General features: G+C 44.5%; 1 protein-coding gene across 4 annotated transcripts in view; it reads right to left on the reverse strand.

Moving 5' to 3' along the window:
* Window positions 1-26873, reverse strand: part of lpp (LIM domain containing preferred translocation partner in lipoma) — a 162657-nt gene that overhangs the window by 68192 nt on the left and 67592 nt on the right. For all 4 annotated transcript variants that reach the window (XM_077015103.1, XM_077015106.1, XM_077015105.1 and 1 more), the window contains one exon: window positions 21132-21328. In XM_077015103.1, coding sequence (XP_076871218.1) covers window positions 21132-21328 — 197 coding nt within the window. The remainder of the gene's footprint in view (window positions 1-21131; window positions 21329-26873) is intronic.

The raw sequence follows: 26873 nt of genomic DNA on the forward strand, positions 1-26873 counted from the left end.
AATACATATAATTGCAACAATTTGGTTACACAACATTACCTAATCTGTGGTAAGCAGGTGTTTACTGAGAATGAAAATGTAAGTTCTGTGTTCAAACAGGGTGTTTGTCTAGTGGAACAGGGTGTTTGTCCAGCCAGGAGAACGCAAACAAGCCAAATTTAGAGTTCGAAAGTCCAGTGCAAAGCGTGGACTGGGATCCAACATGTGTTCCAGGCAGGATCTCACCAAATGAGATCCTGCCCTGCCTGTACTCTGGATCGGATCATCTCACCATGTCCTTCTAAGCACCAAGCCAGATGTGTGCTTTATAAATTAAGGCCTTTTTACAAGACAACAGGAATTTGGTGCTGTGTTAAGTCTTCGATGCAGCTTGTCCGAAACTGAATTTGCTGCGTTCTCTCCTCATTCCTCTTTTTGTAGACCTTGTATTTGCTTTTTATTACAGCCTAATTTATGTCATTTTTGCAGTTTATCAAAGTCTGCTGACCAAATTAATTAACCCTGGTCTTGGGATGGCTAAATAAAACCCCAGTAGAGTGAATGTGTGTCCATAAATTACACCGCTGCTTTGCACAGGACCAAATCTCTCAGGCTGGGGGCTCGACATGAAAGATTCCCTGAAGAAAAGGAGTTCTTGGTGTAAACGGATTATGTAATAACCTCACAACCTCCCCAGTACGGCTGCTTGTGTTCTCTTAGGTGTTCCCAAAGAGAGAAAGACAAAAAGAAAGAGAGCGAGAGAAAGGAAAGAATCCTGTGCTCAATTTTCACCTCTTTTTGTCCTTTGTTCACTCTCAAACTCCTCTTTCTCAATTTGTTGTAATATGGTTCTTGTTTAGTTGTGGTCCAATGCTAGATTCATGACGTTAAGATCCAGGCATGGGTCTCAAAGATGAGGTTTTTTTAAATGGGATTTTTATGTCAGAGGGAAGACAAGTGAGAAATGTTTGTCCATGATTCACTGAGGTTGGGGGAGGACTCTATTGTGATTGACAGCTCTTCCATTGGTGACACTGAGCTTGACCTTGGGTCCTGGACCTGCTATGACCTGACATGGAAAATGTTGTGAATGTCCCATGTGCAGGTTGTTTAACATGAGCTGCAACTACAGTGCAACGTCTCCTTCACGTCTCACCGCAAGTCAGAGAAAAACTTTGAATCTCCGTTTGTTAATATTTAAGATTTTGACTGTCCAACATTTTTAGCTTGGCCGGCCACATCACCACATTTCCCAAAGACCTCAGGATATTAAACAAGTACAAACGCCCATGCAATGGCCAAAGAAAACAAGGTCAAAAGCAAAAAAAGAAGGTGTGTGTGAGTTTTTCAAAATGCAGCATGTTCCTAAAAGGAATGGTTGGTCTGGACCTTCAGCACAGCACATGTGTCTCAGGCCCAGAGAGCAGGCACACAGCCCCTTGCCCCTCAGACGGCCGTGTGTCGTACGCAGCAGAGTGTTTAGGTGAAGACCTCAGCAACTGTGTGTTTTACTCAGTTGATCCGCTGCTAGGTCCAACAACAGCTTGACTCTTGCTCTGGCTGTGCGGCTACAGGAAGGAGGTGGTGGGTGGAGGTTTGAAGAGGACACTCTCCGCTTCTTTACAGACAGGGAGAAACTTTGACATGTTTATGGATGTTTGAAAAAACGTGGCAGTGCTGTTTAAATGGCGATGAGTGTAATGGAGATAAGAACTCAAGATCATATTACTGCCAATAAAACGGAGACATGCTAGATCAGAAATGGACACAGCCAGGCTGGCATGCACGTACACACATACACACACACACACGTACACCCACACGTACACACACACACACACACACCATAAATTATCCTGCTGCTTCATGTACTGCTGATTATGCTATTCTGAATTTAAATAAACATTTAAAAAATGAATCTGACATAACAGGTCATCACTGTAGTCCCAGAAATATTTGGTCTTCACAATAACCAACCTTTAATATTTTTTTTTTGGACATTGCACTGTGCATTGAATTTGGAACATATAATGAGGTGTTTGGAGCTGTCTGCTGTGACTAAGACGTGTGTCAAATAAACACGGTCAAACGTACCTATAGTACTTGTGCTGCTCGAGTCAATGGTGGTACACAGACGAAGCAAAGTGTTCTAGGAGCAATATGAAAGTCATCTACAGTACTCCAGACGGCCGAACACACTGTACACGTCTGCAACTACCGTGTCTTTAAGATGAGACCAGCATACCAGAACGACCGATCTTTTCATTTAAGGCCCCCGAAGAGTCTGGTTAAGACGCATGTACAGTTTAACGAAAATCTCCATGACCGTCACGGAGGGTGACTTGTTAAAAAAAAAAACCTCCTTCAAAGCAAATAGCTGAGGACAGAGACAAGAAGTAATTAAATGATGGACTGGTAACGAACAGTACTCTTGAGATCACTAGTACACTTGAGTGAGCGTAATATCCTGAGCCTGCCGAGCAGGGATGGGGGTCAGAGGTCGGCGGGCTTGGCCCTGTGGGTCGCCGGGGCGGTAAGGACAGGCCCGTGCCGTGAATGTGAGCGGCTCGATTTGCCGCGGCTAGGGGGGCTTGTTCGGCGCCGTCCTGCTCATGAAGAGAAACAGCAGGAACTCCTGCTTAATGGGTCACATTAGCCTTCCTCTTTATTGAGCCATTATGCACAAGTGGCTGCTTCGTGAGCCCTGAACTCTAATCAGCAATTAAAGTCATTTGAGGGGGCCATGAGAGGTATAATTGGTAATCAGAACATGGTTGTTGTTAAGGCTTTGATTCAAGAGACTGAGGAGAGTCAGGAAGCCCACATCACCCACCTTCCCACAGAGCAAAAAACTGCTTGCGTACACATTTCAGACAACTTGTTCAGTGTTTTGTTTTTTCCTTCGGCTAAGTACACTCAACAAGTGTCTAATTTGGAAACAAGAGTGTGTTTGCACTACAACATGTACATGTTATGTAGGATAAAAAAAAAAAAACAATAGAATGTTTTGATGTACACAAATCTGCATGTAAGGTTAGACATAACCTCTATTCGGATGAAGTAGGAACATTCTAGAAAAATATGCAACTTAGGAAGCATCTGGAATCCTAAAATCTGTCTGGAAAATTGTGTGGAAGGACTCTGAGCAGGCTCAGTGCATTATGTTTATTATGGTTGGTTTGAGTTTTTTTTTCTCCTCCAAAGTCTAAATCTTCTTGAAAATGTGATTTAGTGCAGAATCTACACAAGTATTTACCAAGACCGCGGTAAACGAGACTAACTGCTGGGTTCGTGTGGATGCGGAGTATGGCCAAAGTACCAGAACTGATCTGGGAACAGCTCAGGAATGAACGCAATATCACCCGGACACCTGCTTTCTAATGTATTTATACAGCAGGTGTCCCTTAGCCCATTTAAAAATGGCTTCCCTCTTTTGCTGAGACTCTATGAATGAAACTGTTGTGTTTGTAGAGATCTGCAGACTGTGTGAAGACATGCAACAGTGAAGAAGGGAGTTGCTCTCCTCCTCCTCCTCCTCCTCCACTCCAGCAGCACGGAACGCGAGACGTCTAAATAAAACGGAAAGCGCTCTTTTCAAAAGATGCTACCGAGTGCCGTGAACCCATAAATCCCGCAAACCCAAGATTCCCTAACAGACACAGGGAAGCGGGTTTGCGATGACCTCTGTGTGACCTCTGGCTCTTCACCCCTGCACGAGGACAGGCCTCCATGCTAGGGGAGAGCAGGCCATAGCACTTTAGCCCTAATTATCCAGACGGTTTGTCTCCTCGCTACCTTCCGGAGCGGCCGTCTCACCGAGCGGTATTCTTACACAGCGGTGACGCACCACAGACTGATTTACGGCTCGGCGCTGAACCGCCGTGCTTGTCCTCTCAGGGAGGAGGGAACGTGCTTTGGGACAAGCGCGGGAGGCGACCCACGGGTGGGAGCGCAACTCTGACAGGATATGAAGCTTCGAGATTTAGACCTGAGGGGCAGATTAAACCACTGTAAGCTAAGGAAAAGAAAACAAAAACAGTGGTGAAGGGAAGAGCAGAACCAGCAACCAGCGAGATGCCAGGACTGCACTGCCAGGACACACCAAGGTTAGGGGTTAGGGGTTAGGGGTTAGGGGTTAGGGGTTAGGGACAAGCACCCTGATAAGCATGTCTGCACCAGCGAGGCCTAGCAGGGCGTAACCATACCCGAGAGGGCCACATGCACACATGGTGTGCTCAGTAGAGCACGCTGCCGGGCCCGTGTCAGGAGCATCTCCAGCTTCCTCTGCAAGTAAGGGTAATCTAAAGTTCAGATAGGACACGCCCAGCTCCATCAGGCTCTGGCCCCACCTACCACCACCTAATGGGCACAGCAGGGACGCTGAAAGTGCCAACGCAGGAGTGATGTGATGAGTGTGATATCAAGAACGAATGTTTGTGAAAGGCTGCTGTGCACAAGTATCATAAAACGGGAGAACAGGATGTGTTGGCTGCCACAAGGCAAGAATACAATGATTTAACTCGAAAGGAAACCATCAGGGCCTTTGAATGTACTATGGAAACATGTGAAGGAAGGGTATGGCAACACTGGAGTATTGTGAAGGAAGAGTAGAGAGACAGAATATTGTAAAAATGAGGTCACAGTAAACTCACAGAGTGGATGTACGCAAACACCCAGCTGTTAGCCACAGTCACCATCACAACATGTCTTCGTAAACAGAAAACGGGAAGAGGCAGTTCACAACCATAAGTTTGTTGAGCATCGTATCTGAAAGACCTTTCGTCTAAATTAGCAGCTTATGCCTGTGGTTTCTATAGGAACCGTGAGATTCTCATTGGTGGGTTTCCTGTCAACTCCCCACAGTGAGACTCCAGTGGGCAGTCTGACATAACAAACAGCCGTCAGTCAGCTGATGGGCAGCCATGCAGAGAGGGGAGGAGCAAGGGGGAGAGGGGAGGAGCAAGAGGGGAGAGGGGAGGAGCAAGAGGGGAGAGGGGAGGAGCAAGAGGGGAGAGGGGAGGGGCAAGAGGGGAGAGGGAAGGGCCAAGGGGGAAAGAGACAAAACTACATAAAAAAGTACAAAAGTGGCAAAAAAATAAGAGTGTTCTTTTTAAAGGTTTAATAAAAAAAGGCTTAATAAAAAAGGTGGGCACAGAGGTTCTAACACATTTGGTTTGAGATATAATGCATACACCATTTCACATGAAGTGCTCTACAGAGCTACACTGATAGCTTTGGAAAAAAACATTTGCATTAGTTTGAAATGTCTAATGTCATTTCTTCACTTCTCTGTAAAATGATCTTGCCACGGGCCAACGACCAAAGACAAAAATCGGTGGCTTGTCGGCAAAGTGAAAGTGTCACGTAAGTCATGATGTTTCCTGCCGATGCAGAAAGGCAGCGTTATCGTCCGTGGTCCTGTAGACAGGGCGGCTACACAGACATGGACAACCAGTGAGGAGCAGAAGGACCAACTGCCAGTCACTTCCAACCGATATGAAAAGACCGTTTGGAAATGGCAGTGTGACAGAAGTCATGTTAAACCAAAGCTTGTGTGGTGTTCACTTATCTACCGGATGCCACCACTGCAAGAAACTACTGCATTTATTTAAAAGTTTGTGCCTGAGTTAGGGTTAGGGTTTAAGCCTGAGGAAAAAATTAAATAAATTAAAACCTGGGAAAAAAAATACAAATTTTTATTTAGAGGAAGCAAATCACTCTAAAGGATCACTTCGCCACAAAGAAACGTATGCACACTTCTGAAATAGCTGAACTAGGTTCATGTTTCTTAGTACACAGACTGATGCTGTCTGGCATATCGTGGGCTTTGTTAACTAAGCCTGTTGCTTGTGGCTGGCAGGGTACACTGGCGTGAACACCGGTGTGAACACTGGCGTGAACACTGGCATTCACATTGGTGGGCACTCTGCAATTACTTGCTGCCTTTCCGAGAAGTTCCCCACATTAACCCAGACCAGAATAAACAAGGCAAGAGTGAGATCAAAGGAAGGCATACTGCACCTCCTTTGCTGCTGCTTTGTGACCAAAATCACACACACACACACACACACACACACACCCTGATGAAAAGACGGTGCAGGGAGATTTTTCACACACTCACTCGCATCTCTTACTCATTCATCAGGAAACCAAGGTTAGCAGGTCCTACGGTTTTTGATGATACTTTACCCAAAGATTCTGTCCTTTATTCTGCCAAATTCTTCCTTTCCTGACCTAGTCATGATGAAAACGTGGCCAGACGGGTAGCGCATCTGAACCACAGCCAATCCGTTTGCTTCAAATGCCAAGACAGTTGGGGTCAAGACGTAAACGTGTACAGGGCAGGGAGCACAGACATCTGTTCAGGTTCATTAACTGTACCAGAGAGAAATTCTGCTGTTACCCGTCAACATGAACTGTTAATTAAAACCAAAAGGACAAGAGTGTTAGTAAGTGTTAGTAAGTGTTAGTAAGTATGAGAAAAAATTTGCCTCTTGTTTCTGACTTTTATTAACTTGCACACAGACACTGACAGGCTATAATGAGGACTGTTTAACTGTCTTGGGTTAAAGTGCAGATCACTAATCAGGATATTGAAATGCCCAGGAGTTTGCTAGCAGTATTTTAAGTATGGTGAGTTTGGTAAACCTATCAGGATTGGATCAAAGGCAAAAACATATGACCAATATCTGCATGGTCCTGCCTCTGGGGAATGTTTACAACTCTGAAGGCATTATCATTTCTGATGTGAACGCTTACCATAAACAGGAAGTAACGCGCATGATCGTAAAAAGACCTGAAAACGTCCTGGAGGGTTTACAGCGATGATTGGAGGGGCTGCTGTAGTGCTGGGGCACATGGGTTTGTCAAACTGCCCCTACCACCCCAACGTGCCCAGTATGAGCGAGAACTGCCAGCCATGTGATTTGATGGGACCGGACGGGAGAGCTATAATAGGTCTGCACCACCAATCTTTCCTGTGTTGGTTTGAACAAGGACGGTGACCTCTGACCTGAGTGGTGTTCAATGTTCTCTACCCCTGTCAGGGAGGTGTCTGAAAACATGTGAAGTGATGGCTGGAGACAGCTGCAGGTCTAGTCTGGTAGTTTAGTGTGAGTCATAAGTGAGGATTCCTAAAGCACATCCATGGGGGCCTTCCAAGAACGTAACAGTGAGGACAGAAGAAAGTAAAACGCTAGCCGAGATACCCAAGAAGCAAAAAAAAAAAAAACAATTTCATCTAATTTTCTTCTCTCTTGGTTCAATGTGTTCTTCATTCACTGCCATTCATCAAGAGCGTTTGTGTGGCGCGGCACCTGTGCTGGTGCTGTTTGATGGAGTGGTTGGACTCATCTCTCCGACAGGCACGTCTCTTCCACCTGAAGACACAAGGTCACCCTTATGGCCGCCTTTTAAAAGACCACGGACGTTCCAGTTCTTGAGAGTCCAGTACAACGTGGCCTCTCTGGCCTGCAGAACACCAGCCGGAAGCGGCCCATCTCTGCCCCAGATCCGACGCTCACGCGGTCCCCAGACACCTAACGAGCCGCCAGCCCATGTAGAACAGGGGCCCTCCCCACGCAAACACAGCAGCCCCAACACCATGCCGGCACCACGCAAACACAGCAGCCCCAACACCATGCCGGCACCACGCAAACACAGCAGCCCCAACACCATGCCGGCACCACGCAAACACAGCAGCCCCAACACCATGCCGGCACCACGCAAACACAGCAGCCCCAACACCATGCCGGCACCACGCAAACACAGCAGCCCCAACACCATGCCGGCACCACGCAAACACAGCAGCCCCAACACCATGCCGGCACCACGCAAACACAGCAGCCCCAACACCATGCCGGCACCACGCAAACACAGCAGCCCCAACACCATGCCGGCACCACGCAAACACAGCAGCCCCAACACCATGCCGGCAGACAGCTTCCACGCTAATTTGAGTTATGCAAATTCTCTGCTTTAAGTCAACAACACATACAGTTTGATATTAGATAAATATTAGTGTAAACGACCATAATCTCCCTAATGTGATGGGCGTAGAACATGCAGGATCAGAAAGGAAGCAAACAGAAGTCTCCAGCTGAAGAGTTTAATGAATCAAACGAAGACCCAGCCGAGTGTCGGACTGCACCCGAGGAGCAGCAATCCAAAGTGACGACAGCCAAAACGGAAAGCGCCTCTAAAAGGCACCACGTCGTAACATAATCCCCCAGGTGGGGTGTTAAACGAGGCACAACACACATCGCCTGAGGGAGGTTTGGCGCCAAAGCAAAACAAACACCATGTGCAACAAAAGACAAACAAAAGCCCAGGTTTAACTGAGGATACTGGTGTGTGTGTGTGTGTGTGTGTGTGTGTGTGTGTGTGTGTGTGTGTGTGTGTGTGTGTGTGTGTGTGGGAAGGACTGGGTACAGAAGTGGGGAGATTTGCCTCGTTTCCTCGACAGGGACCTCGAGGTCAATCTCGCAGTGATGCGCAGAGACCACGCCCAGTTTCATCACTGCTGTGAAGGAGCCGGTCCGAGTGTTTTCCCCGGTTCAGTTGGGTCCCAGCGCTGTGCCTGTGAACTGCAGTGTGTCTCCGTCCTGGTTTTGGACAGCACATCATTGTTTCTTTATCATGAAGTAATAATTATTCTGACCTTAACAACTTCTAATTTGATTTCCTTGTCAACAACAGATTTGCCTCCAGCAATTAAACTAAGTAAATTCTACAACAGCAGTGGGTGGAGTTGTTCCCTGAGCCTCTCCGTGTATGTACTTGCCAGGTGGAGTGTGTGTGAGCACGTAGCACGCAGGTGGAGTGTGTGAGCACGCAGCACACAGGTGTTGAGTGTGTGATCAGTCTCCGTCTCATTTTCAAGCTGCTACAACACAAGACATATTTAGCAGCTCTGTAAGTGAGCACACACCTGCTGCTGAGTTCAGCATAGCATTTCTAAGAACACACACCAAAACAGTGATCATCTAACTGACAGTACCGCTCAAACATTTGGACAAACCAATACGTTTTGTGTATTATTACCATTTACTAAATAAAAAATATATATACAGGGAAGGTGTCAAATCAATAAAAAACGTGACTATTCTGGTAAACACTGGCTCTCTTAGATTTGAGAATCTTTGAAGTAACCGTCCTGTTTGCACACTTTTGCTGTTCTGTTAACCAGCTTCATGAAGCAGACCCCCGTCATGCATCTCCATCAGTCCTGAACACATTCTCACACATGCGGAGCATCTGAAGGGTGAGGAACTAAAGATCTGAAAGAAAACTATTTGCTGAGGTGCATCTAAAATTGGCTGTGTGTTTTAAAAACGAGTTCATATATAGACCAACACCTTTGCTAAATTATGTTTGCTAGAGAAGCAAACTTAAAGGGATATTAATAATAAGGATCATGCTTATTACTATTAAAAACATTCTGGTAGGTGTGTCCAAACATTCGACTGGGCCTGTAAGTAAACATATAACGCAACTCTGCTTAAGAGCTACTAATTTAACAGAGATTACTAGAATCTCAAATGGCAAACTGCTTTAGGAGAGTTTTAAAGAAGGCACATTTGAGAAGAGACATGACATGACCATGAGCATGATTCACCATTATACCAGTGTTGTTTAGTTTAATGCACCACAGCAAGTCTTTAATCTACAAGGTTTGCATTGGCCACCACAACATTTTGGGATTGAATCTTCTTTACCATTAACACACACTATGGAGTCAAGACAAATGATGTGCTGGTTATTAGTCTGTATTCCATTTCTGAAAGTATGTAGACTGCTGTTGCAATCTCCAAACCAAAGCTACGTGGACACCCTAATCCAGGCCCAGGGTGTGGCCTACAGGTCACCGTTGCCCGTAAGTGTACTCTTACTTCACACATTTCACATAAGGTCTTAAACTTTGGCTAGATCTAAATCATTTGTTTCTTCTCACACTCTGTGGGAGTAGATTGGTAATTTGTGGTTTGTCCAGTTTTCCCAGTGTGAACAAAAAACCTTTATATGCTATGTGAAGTCTTGGCATGAAAAATGTAACTCCGATATTGGCTCATTGGACGTTTTAGAGGTTTGCTGTAGCTATTTGATTCTATATTAAAATATTAACCATATTAAAGACAACATTTAAATAGAAAGAAGATCTAAATAAATGTTATTTGTAGACATACTGTAAATTTATATGCTTTAACTGTAGACAACATAATTGATTTGTGGGAGAAAGACACCCGCATTTTGCTGGGATGTTTGTACATTTTGCTTACAAGTCTACCAGGTGTGAACGTTTGGACAGGCAGATAAAACAAGAAGAGAAAACAGAAATAATTCTACTTACATTAATAAAATACTGTTATTAATTTGCAAAGAACATGAACATGAATGATGACGACAGATTCCATATAACCAAACAAAAAGAACAGGCTTGCTGTGCACCTGCCAATGGGGTAATGGATGCTCTGTGTGTAACACGTGTGCTAACACAGCCGTCCCTGCAGGAAACTGGTCAAAACAGCACATATATTTAGTGATCATGGAACATTATGGAACATCTTGTTCTCATTTCACCTGTGTCATGGTAGGCCGGCCCCAAGCCGTAAGGGAGACGCCCACAAACACCCACGCATCACACACCCCTCCCTCCTTCCCAATCGCCCATCTATTAACCACTTATGATCACTGCATTCACCTGTTCTCAGTTCCCTCTGTTCACTATTTTAATTCCTCAGGTCTGCTCGTCTTTACCCACCTCGCCTCCTGCTCTCTCGTTCCCTCCGCCACAATCTGCTTTTCAACAAGCATTTACGTTCTATAAGCAACATGACGCAATGCTGGATCGTACTAATGGTGGGTGTGTTCATTTACACTAATAAGGCTTCATTTGTAACAGTTGCAGGGGAAATTCTCTCCAAAGTGAAAACAAACAGAGATGGCATTGTTCAGACCGAATTATCTTCACCTCGTTATCTACCAAGTTCTCTGTCTCTGCCTGTCCTTCCAAACTTGGTAAACCACCAACATGAAAACAGGAGCTGGTGACCTATCACCTGAGTTATCAAAAAAATGCACCAGTGCCAGTTTTGGATGGGGGTGAGCATCCAATCACCCACACCCAACCAACTCTTCAAACACACACACACACACACACACACACACACACACACACACACACACTGATTATAGCAGCTGCCTATAATCATTTGGTAGTCTGTTCGTAAATCATTTGGTAGTCTACTTGTAAATAATTTGGTAGTCTATTCGTAAATAATTTGGTAGTCTATTGGAAAGCTGTACGAAGCCATGGTGATGACAGCTTCAAGTGTCATCCTAGCCAAGAAGTCCTGGCTCTTTCACTCCACCCACAAATGTAATTTCCCTTTATCAGATGAACACTCTTATGACACTCTTACAAGCATTCACGGCCATGTGCACTGTGCCAGCGTCATGAGGCATGCCGAGAACACGTGGGGTCAGAGACTCGACCTCCAGGGGGCTGAAGAGTCCCAATTTCTCATGTATTTTAGCAGGAGGGACATGTCACATGCGTGACGGGGTCTGTTTGGTGACGACGGTAGTCTACCACACACCTATACGGGTCCAGCCCAAAACACAGGCCACAGCTCGGAGGCACTGGACTTCAGCATCATAAGGGTGGAGCAAAGTCCACCAGGTGCTGTTGCAGCAGGAAATGCCTCCCTTATGAACTAAAACCCCAAAACACAAAGACCCAAAGTCCCATGCTCATGTTTGATTTCATTAGCATTAGCATTTTCATTAATTAGCATTTTCTCTGGTCCTACTCCATATTCTCTCATTTAAGGATTAAATCAGATTTTTAATTTTATTTATTTATTTATTTTTTGGGGGGGTGGGGGGGATTTTTTAACCATAATGTTTACACTCTGTGGCACTGCTAATAACAGAGGCCTTTGCCAGATGTTATTTTTCTTGTAGCATAACAGAATACTTCCAGCCCCAGCCCCTTTCAACACCAACACCATTCTACCAGCTGGTAGGGCTTGTTGTAAGAGGGGTGTGTGACAACTAAAGACAACTAAAAAGTTTATAACGTTTTATATGTACACAAACCAGAATTTAAAAAAATATCCAATATTATAATGGCATTGCAATTCTTTTTCTAAATGTGAAAAACCTGCTAAACCTGCAACAGCAGCAAATTGTATCAGTATCACTACTAAAGAAATGTGCCCAGAAGAGTCGGTCTGCCTCGTAAGATGGCAAAATGTCCTTTCATGCGTTTCGCTTGTTTTCTTTTTTGCTTTTGTTTTCCTGTTCATCTGAATGTGCCAGTTCCTGTTTTGACTGTCCAAAAATGTTCATTCGTTACGCAGAAGGAATGCAGGTGTCTAGGAGCCGGCTAGGTCAGTGTCAGCAGTTAAACACCCCGACGTGGGCTTGGTGAAGAACCCTCTAAAATTTGATAAATGCATACCAAGACAAATAATTCAATGTGATTTCAATTGAATGAGTTATGCAATTTGAGCTTTTTAATCAAGAAATAAATAATTATGCATCAAAATAATTAAATTGCAAGTATGTCCTTTTAGTGCTTAAAACTGTATTTGAATAAATTGGAACAGAACAAAATGTTTAAACTTTGAATTTGAATTAGTTTAATTACTGAACTATGATGCAACCATACATGACAATACATATTATTATTGTTATTTATAATAATAATTAAAATAAAAATAATAATACAATTATGCACTGAGGAATAACTTGCACATCCTAGAGAACTAATATGTGCCAGTCCGATGGACATGCCACACATTCACAGGCCAGAAATCCAGTTTTTCTTAGCCACATAACCTCAGTGAGATTAGTTTAATATGAACATCACTGCAGAAAACCTCATTAACCATGCACAATAACACCCAGAGAACGCACATCCTCTCACATCCGGCCAGACGCCGTTTGAATTGCTCCCTAGTACAGTTCGCTTTATCTTCTATTACATTCTCCACTTAATACAAAGTACACTTGGTCAGATAATTGACACGTTCACTTATCTCCACTAATTCAGAGTCAATTAGCGTACAGCGGAGCTGAGCTTATCCGCTGTAATGCAGGCCTAATGAACTCCACTCAAATCAAGACCACGTCTCCTCCATCATTGTGCAAATGTCTTCAAATATTCACCTCTTCATACAAAGGACCCTTGGCTAGAAGCCTGTTAGGGGGAGCATCTGTTATTTTCTTTATCTTTTCTGTGACCTTCATTATCAACATTGGAGACCGCAGGCCAGAGGAGCCCAAAGGTTAGTCTGACTTTAAGAGCTTAAGCATGTAGGGGATGCTCTGCTCGGGAGAGGACCACTGCCCAAGACTGGAGTCCACTGCTCACAAGGTGTTCTAGACCAGCTGGATGTACGGTGGAGAATTGGACCATACTAGAGGAGCACACAGCACATGATTGTTTGTTTTCTAGTCTTCACTAATGTCACAAACCAGTATCTGATTTATACAGAGGATATCCCCTTAATCAATAAACTAATCAATCCAAAATCTCTCTTTGACTCATCACTGTCACCAGATTTCAACACCCCCCCAAAAAAAAAAATCTTCTCAACGTTAGAAGGCAAAAGTTCAGCACATTGAATTTGTATATTTAAAATATTCACCATAAGCCCCTCCAACAATATTCCCTTTTTGATTATTCACATTATTATTATTGTTATTGTTATTATTATCATATAAACAGCAAGGGCATGACATTGATAACAAGAACATTCATGTTTGAAAGAGGCCTCTGAATACCTTACATAACCATACTACAAGTCCTCTCTTACCAAAACAACTTCTGAGACACGTGGTGCCCACGTGTGTTGTGATGGATATCTATAACCTCTCTTTCAATGAATCTTAACAGGACTATTACAGTAGAACTACACTGAACCACCTTATTCACATCAAACAGGTTCAAAGCGTCTATATTAACCCTTTGAAATGGTTTCAAATGAAACTGTTTGCAGATCTTTCCTGTCAGATATGTCATATAGGAACACTTGGTTTGAATGTACATGTGAGATTAGGGAATTCCCCCATAACCAGTAGCTTTTAGTCAAATATTCCAGCTATAGGTAACTACAACATACAACATAGTTGTAACTATAGTGGTATAGTAATGGCAACTGCACCAGCTTAAAGACTAGCACAGTAAAAGTTATCTACATATCCGTTTAAACATTAAAGCCTCCATTTTCACCTTCCTGTGTCTAAAATGAAGTCTGACAAATGATGATAATGATGATGATGTAGTTGTTGTGGATACAGTATGAACTGTATAACCACATGCTTACAGGTTCAAATATTTTAACATACTGAAGAAATAATGTAAAATATTCGTGGAGAGATATGACCAGTGATATGGGATATATGACCTAGCAGTGATAAAGAACTTTTTAGTGTAAAGATGAAAGTGACTATTGTATTAGACAGCAATACCCTATTAGAGAAGTGAAAAAATGTTATGAAATCCTTACCATTTCTGTGGCAAACATTTGACAATCTACCTGATAACAGGGTGGGTCCAGATGTGTTTTTATATATAGAGGCATCCTTACATTTGCAGAAGTGTGAACCACAAAGCCCTTGGGAACCTTTCGAGCACAGCAGCACAGAGGCACTTCCTGGACCGTCATATAACTGGAACAGTCAAGCCATATTTTGAGTAAAGAGGAACACTTCCAGGAACCCTTGCAAACTGAGAGCAGTTTCAGTAAAAACTGAAGCATGCATGGTTAAAACCCAAAACTCTGTGGTCAGACGCACCATGCAACGTGACTTTCAAATTTACTGTAGACGTTGATGTTACCTGTCGGTGCAAAGTTAACAATCGATTTCATTTGAAAGCCACTCTATTCAAAGAGAAGCAAGCTTATTAATAGCATCTCCCTGAACACGCTCAAAATGGCACACGTTAATGCAAACGGGGACGGTACTTAAACTACCAGGATTCAGAACTCTGTTCTCATAACAGATGTCCAAATATTTGTGCATGAGAGTGAAACCTCAAATTAAAGCCAAGGAACAATAGTTGATAGAGAAGTGCACCTTACATTTTAAGGTGAAACATGTTGCTATTAAAACTGATCAAAGTTTACAGGGAAAAATATCACTCCATAATGGTTATGGGTGCGGAGGTGTCGTGCTTCACAGCAGACATATTCTGACACTGGGGTGACAGAAGACTTTAAGCCTCACTATGTGCATGTCATGTGAACAGCTATGAACTAATAATACATACCCATGCGGAACATTTTTTTCTTGTTTTCTACTTTTATGATAGCAGCCACCAGTTTGGACAGCTTCAGGCACTTTTAATACGCTGTGTGTATAATGCTTACATAGCTGTATCTTTAATTCATTGCATACTGCAAAGCATCTTGGAAGAATTCATGTAATACAAATTTAATCAACAAACATTTTTAATCAAATTAGGAATGACATGCTGTCCAATAAGACTTCTATTTGACACTTTTGTCTTTGTGTACCAGTTGAAAAATTAAGCCATAACATCTAACATTCAAAGAAATGCTTAACAGCACAATTCCCCAGCTAACAGTGTAGGTGCAAGCAATGTCTGAGAGTCTGAATACTTCAATAACATGAGGATGGAACACCTAAGATTATAAATACTCTCAATATATTCATTACATGAATGAATTAATGAATAAGTTGCAAAAAAGAATAAAGTGATTCCCGGAGCTGTTCATAATTTCTGTCATAAGTGTAGTTTTAAATACAGCATCCTGGAGCTATTACAGGCGTGACAATGTCTACACTTATCTCAAATCCACTAAATACATCTGTCCAAAACCAAGTCAATGAGCTCAAATGTAATACAAGTCAGTGTGAGGAAAAGGAAAGATTTTGTTGGAAGCATCTAACAATACTAGTGTTGGGCACATTTCTCAGCTCTGGTTGTGTCTATTAAAGTGCATCCTGGGACTAAATTAGGTGAATCTGACAGGTATGCACTGTGTTTAATGACTAAAGTGTTTGTGCAACTGTAGTGAAATGTAAAATCTAGGGTGAATTCAGCCGTTTGAAGTCTTTCTTTAAATTTTTCATCTTTTCATCTGTAATTCTCCAACTAACTACGCTAAAACATGCGGCTATCATAATGGACCCAGCAAGGTCAAGGACGACAAGGAGCTCGATGAAACGCACTGTATTTGGTGGTTCTGGGACGGCAGGTTGGTGCATTAGTGTCAACATGGAGCCAAAAGAGGAGGTCACAAGGTTATCAGAGTTTAAACGCGTGTCAAACTAATCAGCACCTGCATTCTCCACTACGGTGCATGTAAGCCACCTCTGACTCCACCTGCTTCAGCATAATGGAGAAAATACAGCGCACGTGAACACTGAGAAGATCGTTAAAGATTACTGTAAAATATTTGAGCTTTTCTGTGCTGTTTATCTCTTATATGTCAAAAGGGGCAAATTCATTTTATGTCCAAAAGAATAGACCCACTCCGAGCTTAACAGAAAAATAAAATAAATAAAAGGGAAAGAAGGCGGAAAGGTTTAGGGGAAAGGTGAGAGTTCCGCTGATTCTCAGCAGGGGTGCAGTTATATCTCCTCATGGTTCAAAGAGAGGTTTCTCCTTCTGTCTGTTAAGCATAATGTTTTCCGTCCAACAGAACAGACCGAAATGACTAGTCACACGTCAGGAGTGCAAAGAACACTTCAACCCTACTGCCAATGCCACTCACACAGAAGGGATCTACAGTTTCTGTCATTATCAATATTGAACTTCCACAGTCATAGATACAGAAATCCTAAACATCTTATAATGGCTGTAGATATGTTGAGCTATACAAATACTTTCTTTATATTATGTTGTGACAATAGGACCCCAGCCTGCAATGTATCAGACTGAGTCTCTCAGAGATTACAACTGGGTGTTATCATCATCATCATCATCATCATCAGTAGTAGTACTACTAGTTAAGCCTCAAGAAATGACACAGTTCCCATCTCATCCTCATGAGACCTCTATTCTTATAAATGAAACACACACACACACCTCAACAACACAGTTACCACACAGTGATTATATATGACTGCAGAGACAACTGTACATACTTATAGGTGTGCATATATGTGTGCACAGAAGAACTTCAACAAAACAGTTGCCATTACAATAATTATATTTGACTGCTCAGAAGATCATATGGTTTCCTACACATTAATTCATAGGATTCACGTACGGTAAATCCTTCTTCTTCAACGCTGGCTGCCCTAGCTTTGTGTGAAATACAGAAGTGGATCAAACCAGCTGTAGCCAGAATCACAAACAAACAAAAACCGAATATGTACAATCCCTCTGCTTTTCTTTAGGTGCCTCGTCTGATGAGTTACTGCTAAATTTGCTTTTACAGTATGATGCAAAGCACACGGACACTATTCTATCAGACCCTACTATAGTCAAAGCAGTGTGTTGTCAACTAAAAGCACTTGTCCAGAGGGGGCAGGTCACCGTCAGGTGCCCCGGACACCCTTGATTTCCACTATTTGCCCTGCTCCATACTGAGTTTGACTCAAATTGACCCTTCTGCCTTGAACCCTCCGCGTCTCCAACAAAGACTCTGTCTCGCCTCTCAACGCTCCTGCGATCAAAGCCAAGCAGGGACTAAAGGCACTGCAGAGAAAAAAAGAAAGAGAATAGAAACCCCTTCAAACCTTTCACTCTATCTTACAACACTGTGAAATGTACCAAAATAGAGCGGCTTAATTAATACAATTTTCATTGCAAAGATAAACTTTAAGTCATATTTCTAATCAGTGAGCTTTTTAGGGTCCAGAAAGCCTCCACAGTAACCATGGAAACATTGCTACATCTGACAGAGCTGCTATCAGCCAATTAGCAAAAGAAAAGAGTTCTGTTATTGCGGAAACAAATTCCCTATAATAGTCTTTAAAATAGAAATGAACAATTGACCAAAGTGCAAGCTGTTAGAAAAGCCACTCATCTCGCGGACAGACGGAACTGGATCCCAGGTTGCTGGTTGCTGGGCTAAGGTCCTACAAGGTAGTTCTAAGGGGGAGTCATGAAGGTAGGTGAACACAACCCTCAGGGTCCAATCCCACTAGTTCCTCAGTAATTACCTTCATCCTCCTCTTCTATCCAATGCCTAGATATGAATTCAGGACCAACCATCATGAACTGTTTTATATAGGGTGACAAAATGACTGGATAAACTTTGCAAGAACAGTTGTAATTTTACTGTGGTAGAAATCTATTTCTGAAAATGCAGCAATCGACCATCAAGCTCTAAAAATGGCAAAGAGTAATTCAACATCTGTACTAAAGACTGTGTTAGTGTTGCACTGTAGCCAACCACACCTCAACCTGTCCACTGCTGATGAGCAGAAGAAGCCAAAACAGCCTCCGAACATCAGGTTGTTCACCATCTACTCCACAATGTGGAATTGCACCCTCAACACCACCATGTAGAGAACAGGCAGGAGTTGGGGTGAAGGTGGACTGGAATACATCTGAGGTTGTATGGGGAGAGAAGGTGGATCACGGAACACTTTCTAGGCCTGGTTCTCCAGGCAGGAACACATGAATACAAAGCCCCAATTTCAGACATCTCCAAACCCACCATCCAGGATGTGCAGAGACATGGTCCAGCAAAGACCTGGAAACCACCTTTCGACATGGATGAGGAAACAACTGGTTTAAACGGCGAGTCTGTGATCGGAGCAGAGACTTCTGTCAAAGCCATGTCCATCACATGGGCCGATTGGAAGGCTTGAATCACACTATGGGGTTGCTTCTCAGCTCCTGAAGGACAAACTGTTAGAGGGAAAGACCAGCAAGTAACATGAGAAAAGACCTTCCTGTCTGCTGAAGACGTCACACCATAGGGGAAAAGGATCAGGACAATGATCCCGAGCACGAAGCCCACGCTACTGAAAGAACGTTGCTGTGTTGTTGAGCTGCCCAATAAAAGTCTTGGGGGGGAAAAGACTGTTAGAACTAATGCCCAGTGTTCAGCAAAGAGCTTGAAATCGTCAAAGAGAATGAGGAAAAATCTCACCAAGTTATGGTACAAAAATGTCACCCCCTATCCAGCTGTAATTACTGATAATGGCTTGTTGATGAACAATACATTCATTCCCACATTCCACCACGTTCTTCTGAAGGCTAGCATCCCTTATTACACCTCTGGGAGATGCGCAGGCAGTTGAATATTATCAAATAACATCTCCATACTTTCACAGGTCACTGTACACTGAGATTACTACAGTTTATCTTCGATGTTCAGAATGATGAATGCAGCTCTGATTTAAAGTTTTGACTTAAGACTAACTTTTGTTGTAACAATGTGACGATTATAATGTGATGAGCATTATTTACAGTAAAAATGCATCTTAGCAAGTTAGCACTGTGTCAGTTTTAACCAGGTAAGGACCAATGAGCATGCAAACATTCCATATCTTTCATATATGATGGCCCAATATAGTACAAAACATCCCAACATCTGTGTGTCTAGTTCACAGAATGACCAACACACTAAACAGGGATCCTGATGGATCAGGCTGGCAGGCTGATGGTTAGTCAATGAATCCTCAGGTAGCTGCAGACCTGTTTGGTGATTAGGTGTATGAGAACGGTAGTTCAACATTTTGGTAAATGGGTCCTTCTTATCTCATATTTCCCATGATAAATTCAGAAATGCCTTCTCCCTCGGCAAGCAGATCAAAGGGCAGGCTACAACCACTTAGTCTAGCATTAATCATCAAAAATGTCGAGAAAACCTAGCCACCTTTTCTAAGAAGAAACCTACCAGTAAAGAAGTCACACAGACCTCTGTCACACTGTGCTAAATTTATCTGTTACTTTTTATTCAAAGCATGTTTTTTTAACCATATGAAGTTAACAGAAAGAGTCGATCTACTTCTTGAACACGCACTTTATAAAAACGCTGCGCAGAAGCTCCTGTTCGTCCTAAAGGTGCAGTGAGACTAAGGGCGTACTCACACTAGGCTCTGTGATCCGGGCCCGGGCACGGTTCGTTTGGCTAGTGTGAGCGCTCCAACCGTGCCCGGGCCCGGATCAGTTAACCGTGCTCGGGCCTGCTTTGAAGAGGTGGGCCAGGGCACGATTCATGTGGACTCGGGCACGGTTCGCTTCTAGTGTGAGCGCTATCCGTGCCCGGGCCCGCTTGGTGCCTCGTCTGATTGGTTCATTTTGCTGGAACTCAAACATGACATCAGTGATGCGACGCTCACGTTAAACAGTCATAGCGGCAAAGCGATTAGCAGACAATCGTTGTGTTAAATTATCGATAAATCTGTGCTTGCACCGTGTTTCTGCACTCCCAAAATACAATAAAAAGAGAATCGTGAACTCTATAGTGTTGTGCGAGCGCGCTTTTTTTCCAAATAAAGCGGCGTTGTGATGACGTAAGCGTGCTCGGGCCGGGTTGCTGAAGCAGGTGTGAGTGCAGGCCAGAGGGGGAGTGGGGAGGGGGGATAACCGGGCCCCAGCACGGAACGAGCAAACCGTGCCTAGTGTGAGTACGCCCTAAAAGACCCTCAAGGCGGGACAGCCTGGCAGGACAGGGCAGTGTATTCTTGGTACTGGGCTCGCCTGTCAGTCCAACCACAGGAAACTGATGCTCTCCACTCAAATGGAATGTTCCCGCTCAGCGCTCCGCACAGAATGTGGACATCACGTGGCCCGGGGGGCCTGGGTTATCAGCATGGATCACACACCCCGTCCACCCCGACCAAGCATTTCACAGGCGCTCCTGGTTCTGTGGGCTCAACGGCCACATTTACATTAATGCTTCCAGAGTGAGCCGGTGGTGTTGACACGGCAACGTGAGATAAACATCTGACAAAGCCACATTTTCCAGATTGATCTCTACACATGGCACAAGGTGTTGTTCAGGCAGCGAAGATCTGTAAACACTAATTAAGCATAGCAAGAGGAGGTATGATGACGGCCTTTCTACTGAATTCAATATTTTATTCTCTACTTAAGACATTCAACCAAAAACCTTTTTTTAAACATACTACTTCTATGGATTTATTAAAAGTAACCACTATGCAGGTTATGCATCTCATGTTTCTCATTTTTGGACACGGGGGGGGCTTACCTGCACTCTCGTGCCCAGGGTCCCCTGGCTGCTTGTAGGGGTTGAACTTGGGTTTTGGAGCCACCACAGGGGCAAACTTCTTGGGGGCTTGCTGCTGTGACACAGAGATGCTGGGGCTGCCCATGGGGAAACTGGTCTCCATTCTGGCAGTCACATGACCATGCTGGTCGCCGTCATTCTGACCACTCCACATGCTTCTACGCAGGAGAAAATGGGAAAAAAAAGAAATATGATGTTAAGTAAATATTTATTCACCTAGAACACTCTCACAGCATAAACCTTAAGAAACCAGAGGCCTGAGATTTTTTTTATTATTCAGTTAAGATAAGAAGTAAGAATAGCAGTAGAGCTTTAACGCACATCATTGAGAGTCAGACTGAATTTCAGCAGTGCCAAAAGAAAAATCCAATTCCTCCAGACCACTTCAGAAATTCCAGATTAGAGAACTACCTGACCCTCATTCTGAGTTAATGTTTCTCCCTGTCCGCTTGGCTGGTCACAGTGTCACCTTCAACCAGTTCAAGGCACGAACACTCTCAAACGATGGAGCTTCTGGGCACTGGGACAGCCTTCACAACAACAGGCTGTGGTAATCTTTCCTCGAATCCTCCTGGCAGTGCCGAGGCTGTTTGTGGACCTATAATTGAATGTGTGATCCCACGCTGAAACGGGCACCATGACATGTGTAGCGATGGCCTGTATCACAAGCCCGGGCATGCCACGCAGGTTGCCACGGTGACTCCCGCTTCAGGTGCGCCTGTAGCTGCTTCACGTGTTGTTTTTTCCAGAAACATCACCCGTCCGGACATGGTGACAGATGTCAACGCCACGCCACGCCAATCTTTCAAATTATTAAAAACGCTAAACAGTCGCTGAGGTGAACGTGGGAGGGGCTTAAGGGAGGGCGGTGGCTTGTGAGGGTCAATCTAGTGTGCACCACCAGCTGACCACACTGTAACTGCTTGACGTTGTCCAGGCAATGACAGGAAAGAGGAAGATGCAGAAGGAAAGGGAGAGATGCGAGAACTTCCTGTCCTTGAAAGGCTTTACACTGCACCATTACACACACTGGACAGGCAGGAAGTGCAAAGGTGGAAAATAACTGAACATGGTGCTATTTGGAATCAGATATCCCTGGTGTGTGTGTGTGTGTGTGTGTGTGTGTGTGTGTGTGTGTGTGTGTGTGTGTGTGTGTGCTGCCAGTTGCGTGCTGTATAACTGAATAAATAGGTACACACATGAGGTTAAAGGTCACTGGGTGTGTATTACAGAGAAGAGCGCAGCAGTATCAGTCCAGTAGCACGCTGGAGTCTCCCTAAACGAACCCTAGACGAGACCCAGACGACCCCGTCTGGTACACGTCTGATAGAATCAAGTTGATCAGAAGGGAATAAGGTCCAGATGAGCAGCCATCAGTTACAAACTGAACCTGTGCTGTCCGACTGTAAAGACAGCAGTTGATAACAATCAACAGAGACAGGATAAACTTCACAGGTATGATGATATCTTCAGGTTGAGGGTTCTGGGTGGCATAGGGAGTTAGGGTGTGATCTATATGCTCAGCATTCTGTAACCGAATAAGTTATGCAAAGGGAATGGAGCCGATACATCAAGGGAGAGCTATGAAAATCTAAATGTTTAGGATATCTACAACACAAGACCCAGGATGAAACACAAAATAAGACATCGCCTGTGTCATTTCAGATTACAATAACCACATTAGTATTTCCTTCTTTTGTGCATAAAGTTATGAAATTGAAATCCCGGTCTGTGGACATGTGGACTAACGTGTGATGACAGAAATCCTGTCTGATGGCTCAGACCAGGCCTGGAGTGAGGAATGAACTCCATGACTACGTGAAGACAAGGACACGCAGGCAGACCCAGGGCTGCTTCAGGACATGCAGCAGTGACCGCATGACCACACACGCACGTTTGCACACGTTTAAGGAACCAAGGGGTTCACAAGGCCTGAGAGTAAACAATAAAGAGGTCGATTTGAACTCGAAAACAACGTCTAGGCAAATAAGTATCTTAAGAAGTAATCAGAAAAGAAGGAAAGAGAAAACTTTGTGCTGAGAGAGGACACAAACAGCTGTGATTTTACCATCCCCACAGTGTTGAAAGAGAAAAAAAGAAAAAACTACTGAAAACTGTTGTATTTCTTTTTTTCTTTCCTTTTTTATTGCTGGTTTCTTTCTTTTGGAAGCATTTTTTTCTGTTATCATGTTCTGTTGTTGTTGTTGTTGTTGTTGTTGTTGATGCTACTTCTGTGCTGTTTGGCTGCTGCTTTATCCTCTTGCTGATTGATGCAGGCTTTCCTGTTCCCTCCGGAGGGGAGCCCAGGCAGCCCACGCACAATCATCCTTTAATATCTGCCCCACCACCCTCACCACCCCCACCCCATCTCCACCCCCACTCATCGTACTGAGAGAATGTACCCACCTCTTTGTCTCAGGTTCTGAATTGCCTCCACATTCTCTCTCACACTCTCTCTCCATCTCACACACACTTTCTGTCTCACACACACATACTCTGTCCCTCTCTCTCTAATACACACTCTCCCTCTCGCGCACACACACAGACTCTCACACATACACTTTCTCTCTCATACACACACACATGCTTTCTCTCCTCCTCAGACACACACACTCTCCCTCACACACTCTTTCACTTTCCCTCTCACACAGTCTCCATCTCATACACACGCTCTCTCTCTCTCCCTCTCACACACACACACAAACTCTCTCCCTCTTTCTCTCTCACACACACACACACACACACACAAACTCTCTCTCTCTCTCTCTCTCTCACACACAGACACACACACACTCTCTCTCCCTCTTTCTCTCTCTCACACACACACACACACACTCTCTCTCCCTCTTTCTCTCTCTCACACACACACACACACACACACACACACACCTGTTTGCATGTTTGCTCCTCTCCTTGCTTCGACTACTCTAACGTTTTATTGGTTTCCTTAATGAGGCATGAAGCTCTGCATCACTAACTGCATTAAAGCAAACTTAATAAAAAAAGGGAAATGCATTACATCTGTGTTAAGATAATTAATTTGGCTATTAGTTTCTTTGTCTGGACTGATTTAAATTACTGTATTTTTGCAGCAATTATTGGTCTACTTAATGGTCTAAGACAGAGGGAGCCAAACTCCAGCGCTGTTTTAAATTATGTTCCAAATCATGGCCTAAGATCAACTTACTGATGCTTCCAAGTGTGAGAAACATTCCCGTTCAAAGCCAGGAATGTGCTTTTACACTCCACTAGCCAACTAATGTCCAAAGAAGGAGAAGGACAGAAATAATTACAATGGGGATTTGGACACGCTGTCAGTGCTGCTCTACTGATCATCACACTACACAAGTCAAGACACAGAGAACACTGCACCCTGCACAGAACAGACAGAGGAACAGGCAACATGGCAGTATCTGTAGTGCCCTTTGAAAAGGTCTAATAATTATTAAAGCTTAATAACAGATAAAAACGGCGCTTTCTCCTCTACAAGGCCAGATGAGGGGCAAGAGCTGTGAGACAGTGCAGCTAGAGGGGAGATTCCTCAGAAAGGCAGGACAGAGAGTGGGCAGACGTGTCCGTGCAGGAGACGGATCAGTCAGCGTCTGCTCAGCGTCTGTGGCCTGTTGGTGCCTTGACCGTGAGAGCCATCCCACCAGCCTGTGGCAATCTGACGAGTCCCGTTGCGATGTCACCTCGGGACGTTGCGGGGTACGTGCTGCCCACATCGCAGAGTGTCCTGCCTGACCTGAAGACTCGAGCGACAAGTAAACAACACGCAAGACACCGGGGAGAACACGCCAAGCCTGCCACCGGCAGCACACACACACACACACACACACACACACACACACACACACACACACACACACACACCATCCACTCGCCCTCTGGACGATGCAACCCCCATGCAAACACCTAAATCAGCTGACATTGCATCCAAAATCGCATCTGTCCTTCCCGAGATGGTCACAGCTAGACTCACCTCTGTCTTGGCCCATACAACCGAAACTCACAGAATATAACAGTTAACCATGTCCATTAAAAATGGGCCCTTTGTTTTCACCCAGTTACCATCATGTACGCCTACAGGCTAACGCTTGGATATATGGTCCCTTCAAGCCTCTATGGACTGCACCTGTATTAATAGCTAATTGCAAGCTTTTGTTTGGTTCTGTAAAGCCCAGTACGGAACCGCAGCCACCTGGAAACATTCAGGACTGACTGTGAAATGTCAAATATGAAACTTCAAATATAAAAGCTCAGCTCGGTCTCTCTCAGTGCGTGGCCTCTCCCTGCGCGGTCTCTCCCAGCGCGGTCTCTCCCAGCGCGGCCTCTCAGGAACGGCCTTTTTAACTCACCTCCAGAACATGCGCACGGACAATTGTCTGTAATTACTGCTGGCCCACAAGTACACACACTACTGTGTCCCACCCCCCTCAGAGCAGGGGGAGGGGTCTGTGGGGTCAGTGACTCATTTTGAACTGAAGCGTTCAACATCAGCTCACAAAGAAGTCCCTGGGAGTGGTGGAGGCCATTTGCATATGGGGATCAAACCTGCACAGACTTCACAGGAGTGAGTCCAGACTTGAGACCCGCAGGGGCCTCAGACATGAGGTGGGGGGTTTATCACTTGGACGACCGGCGTGTGGGAAGCATTCACACTCTTTGGCTTGTCCCAAAGCAGCCAGAGCAAAAGGGTGTTAATAGTAATCTAAGGACTCTGTCTGAAACGCTTACCACAAACTCTGACCCGATGACCCTTGTCTGTGATGCGGTGCGCTTGGTCTGGTTTCCCGTGTTTGGTTCTGATGTATTGACCCACAGAGTCTGACTTAATGGTGTAACCCCAAAGACAGCAGCTCTGCCACTCAATTTTTCTGTAGATGCAACCCAGGTTGGCAGCCTGCCACGAACCTGTTTCAGGGGACTCGCACAGTATCACCACGCACTCTTTCAAACACATGGTCTTGCTTAAGCAAAATGCTTTTATGCAAGTGAGTCAGAGCATTTTAGTCCATTTCTTAGGAGCTTCTCAGCATGACTAAGGGAACCAGAGGGAGCTGTCAGTTGCCTAGAATAAAATACGCACCTAAGCCGACTGCAGACACACGGAAAATGAAATAAAAAGGTCCAACGTGAGCTTTGATCAAGAACAAAACCTTCTGGATGGGAGGTTCACAAACCCGCAGCTTCCATCTAATGTAAACGTACGTGGAGACACGTCTTCCTCTCCTGCTCATCTCCACCCCCTCCACCAGCGTGTGACACACTGAACCACAGAGGCCAGCCGAGCCCAGGCACTGTGTAATTATGGCAATTTACTTAATTATCAATTACATCTGTCCACTTTATTAGGGATAATTGGTCAGTAAATTAACTTGCTCTCACCCTTGTCTTCGAGAATTATGGAGTGAATTGGTCGTTTGGCAGAGAGCAGATTCCGGCCCCCTTAATGCAGAAGTCAAGTGGAGAGAGTAAAAAGCCAAAAGCCAGGATAGAGGTCACGGGCGGAGGTCATGGGCGGAGCGGCTACCGTGAGAGCCCCCTCCGCCGGCCCGAGTGCGCCACGGTGCCCTCCTTCAGTGCCGGGGCCTGCCAGTCAAGCCAGCCATTACGGAGGCTCCCCGTTCGCATAAGCAGGGCTCAGATTTGCTAGGCAGATGAACCCATGAATTCCTCTCCGTCGTTTGGATTTAACTGTTG

This window comes from Brachyhypopomus gauderio, chromosome 8, assembly GCF_052324685.1.
Source record: "Brachyhypopomus gauderio isolate BG-103 chromosome 8, BGAUD_0.2, whole genome shotgun sequence".
NCBI classification, from domain to species: domain Eukaryota; kingdom Metazoa; phylum Chordata; class Actinopteri; order Gymnotiformes; family Hypopomidae; genus Brachyhypopomus; species Brachyhypopomus gauderio.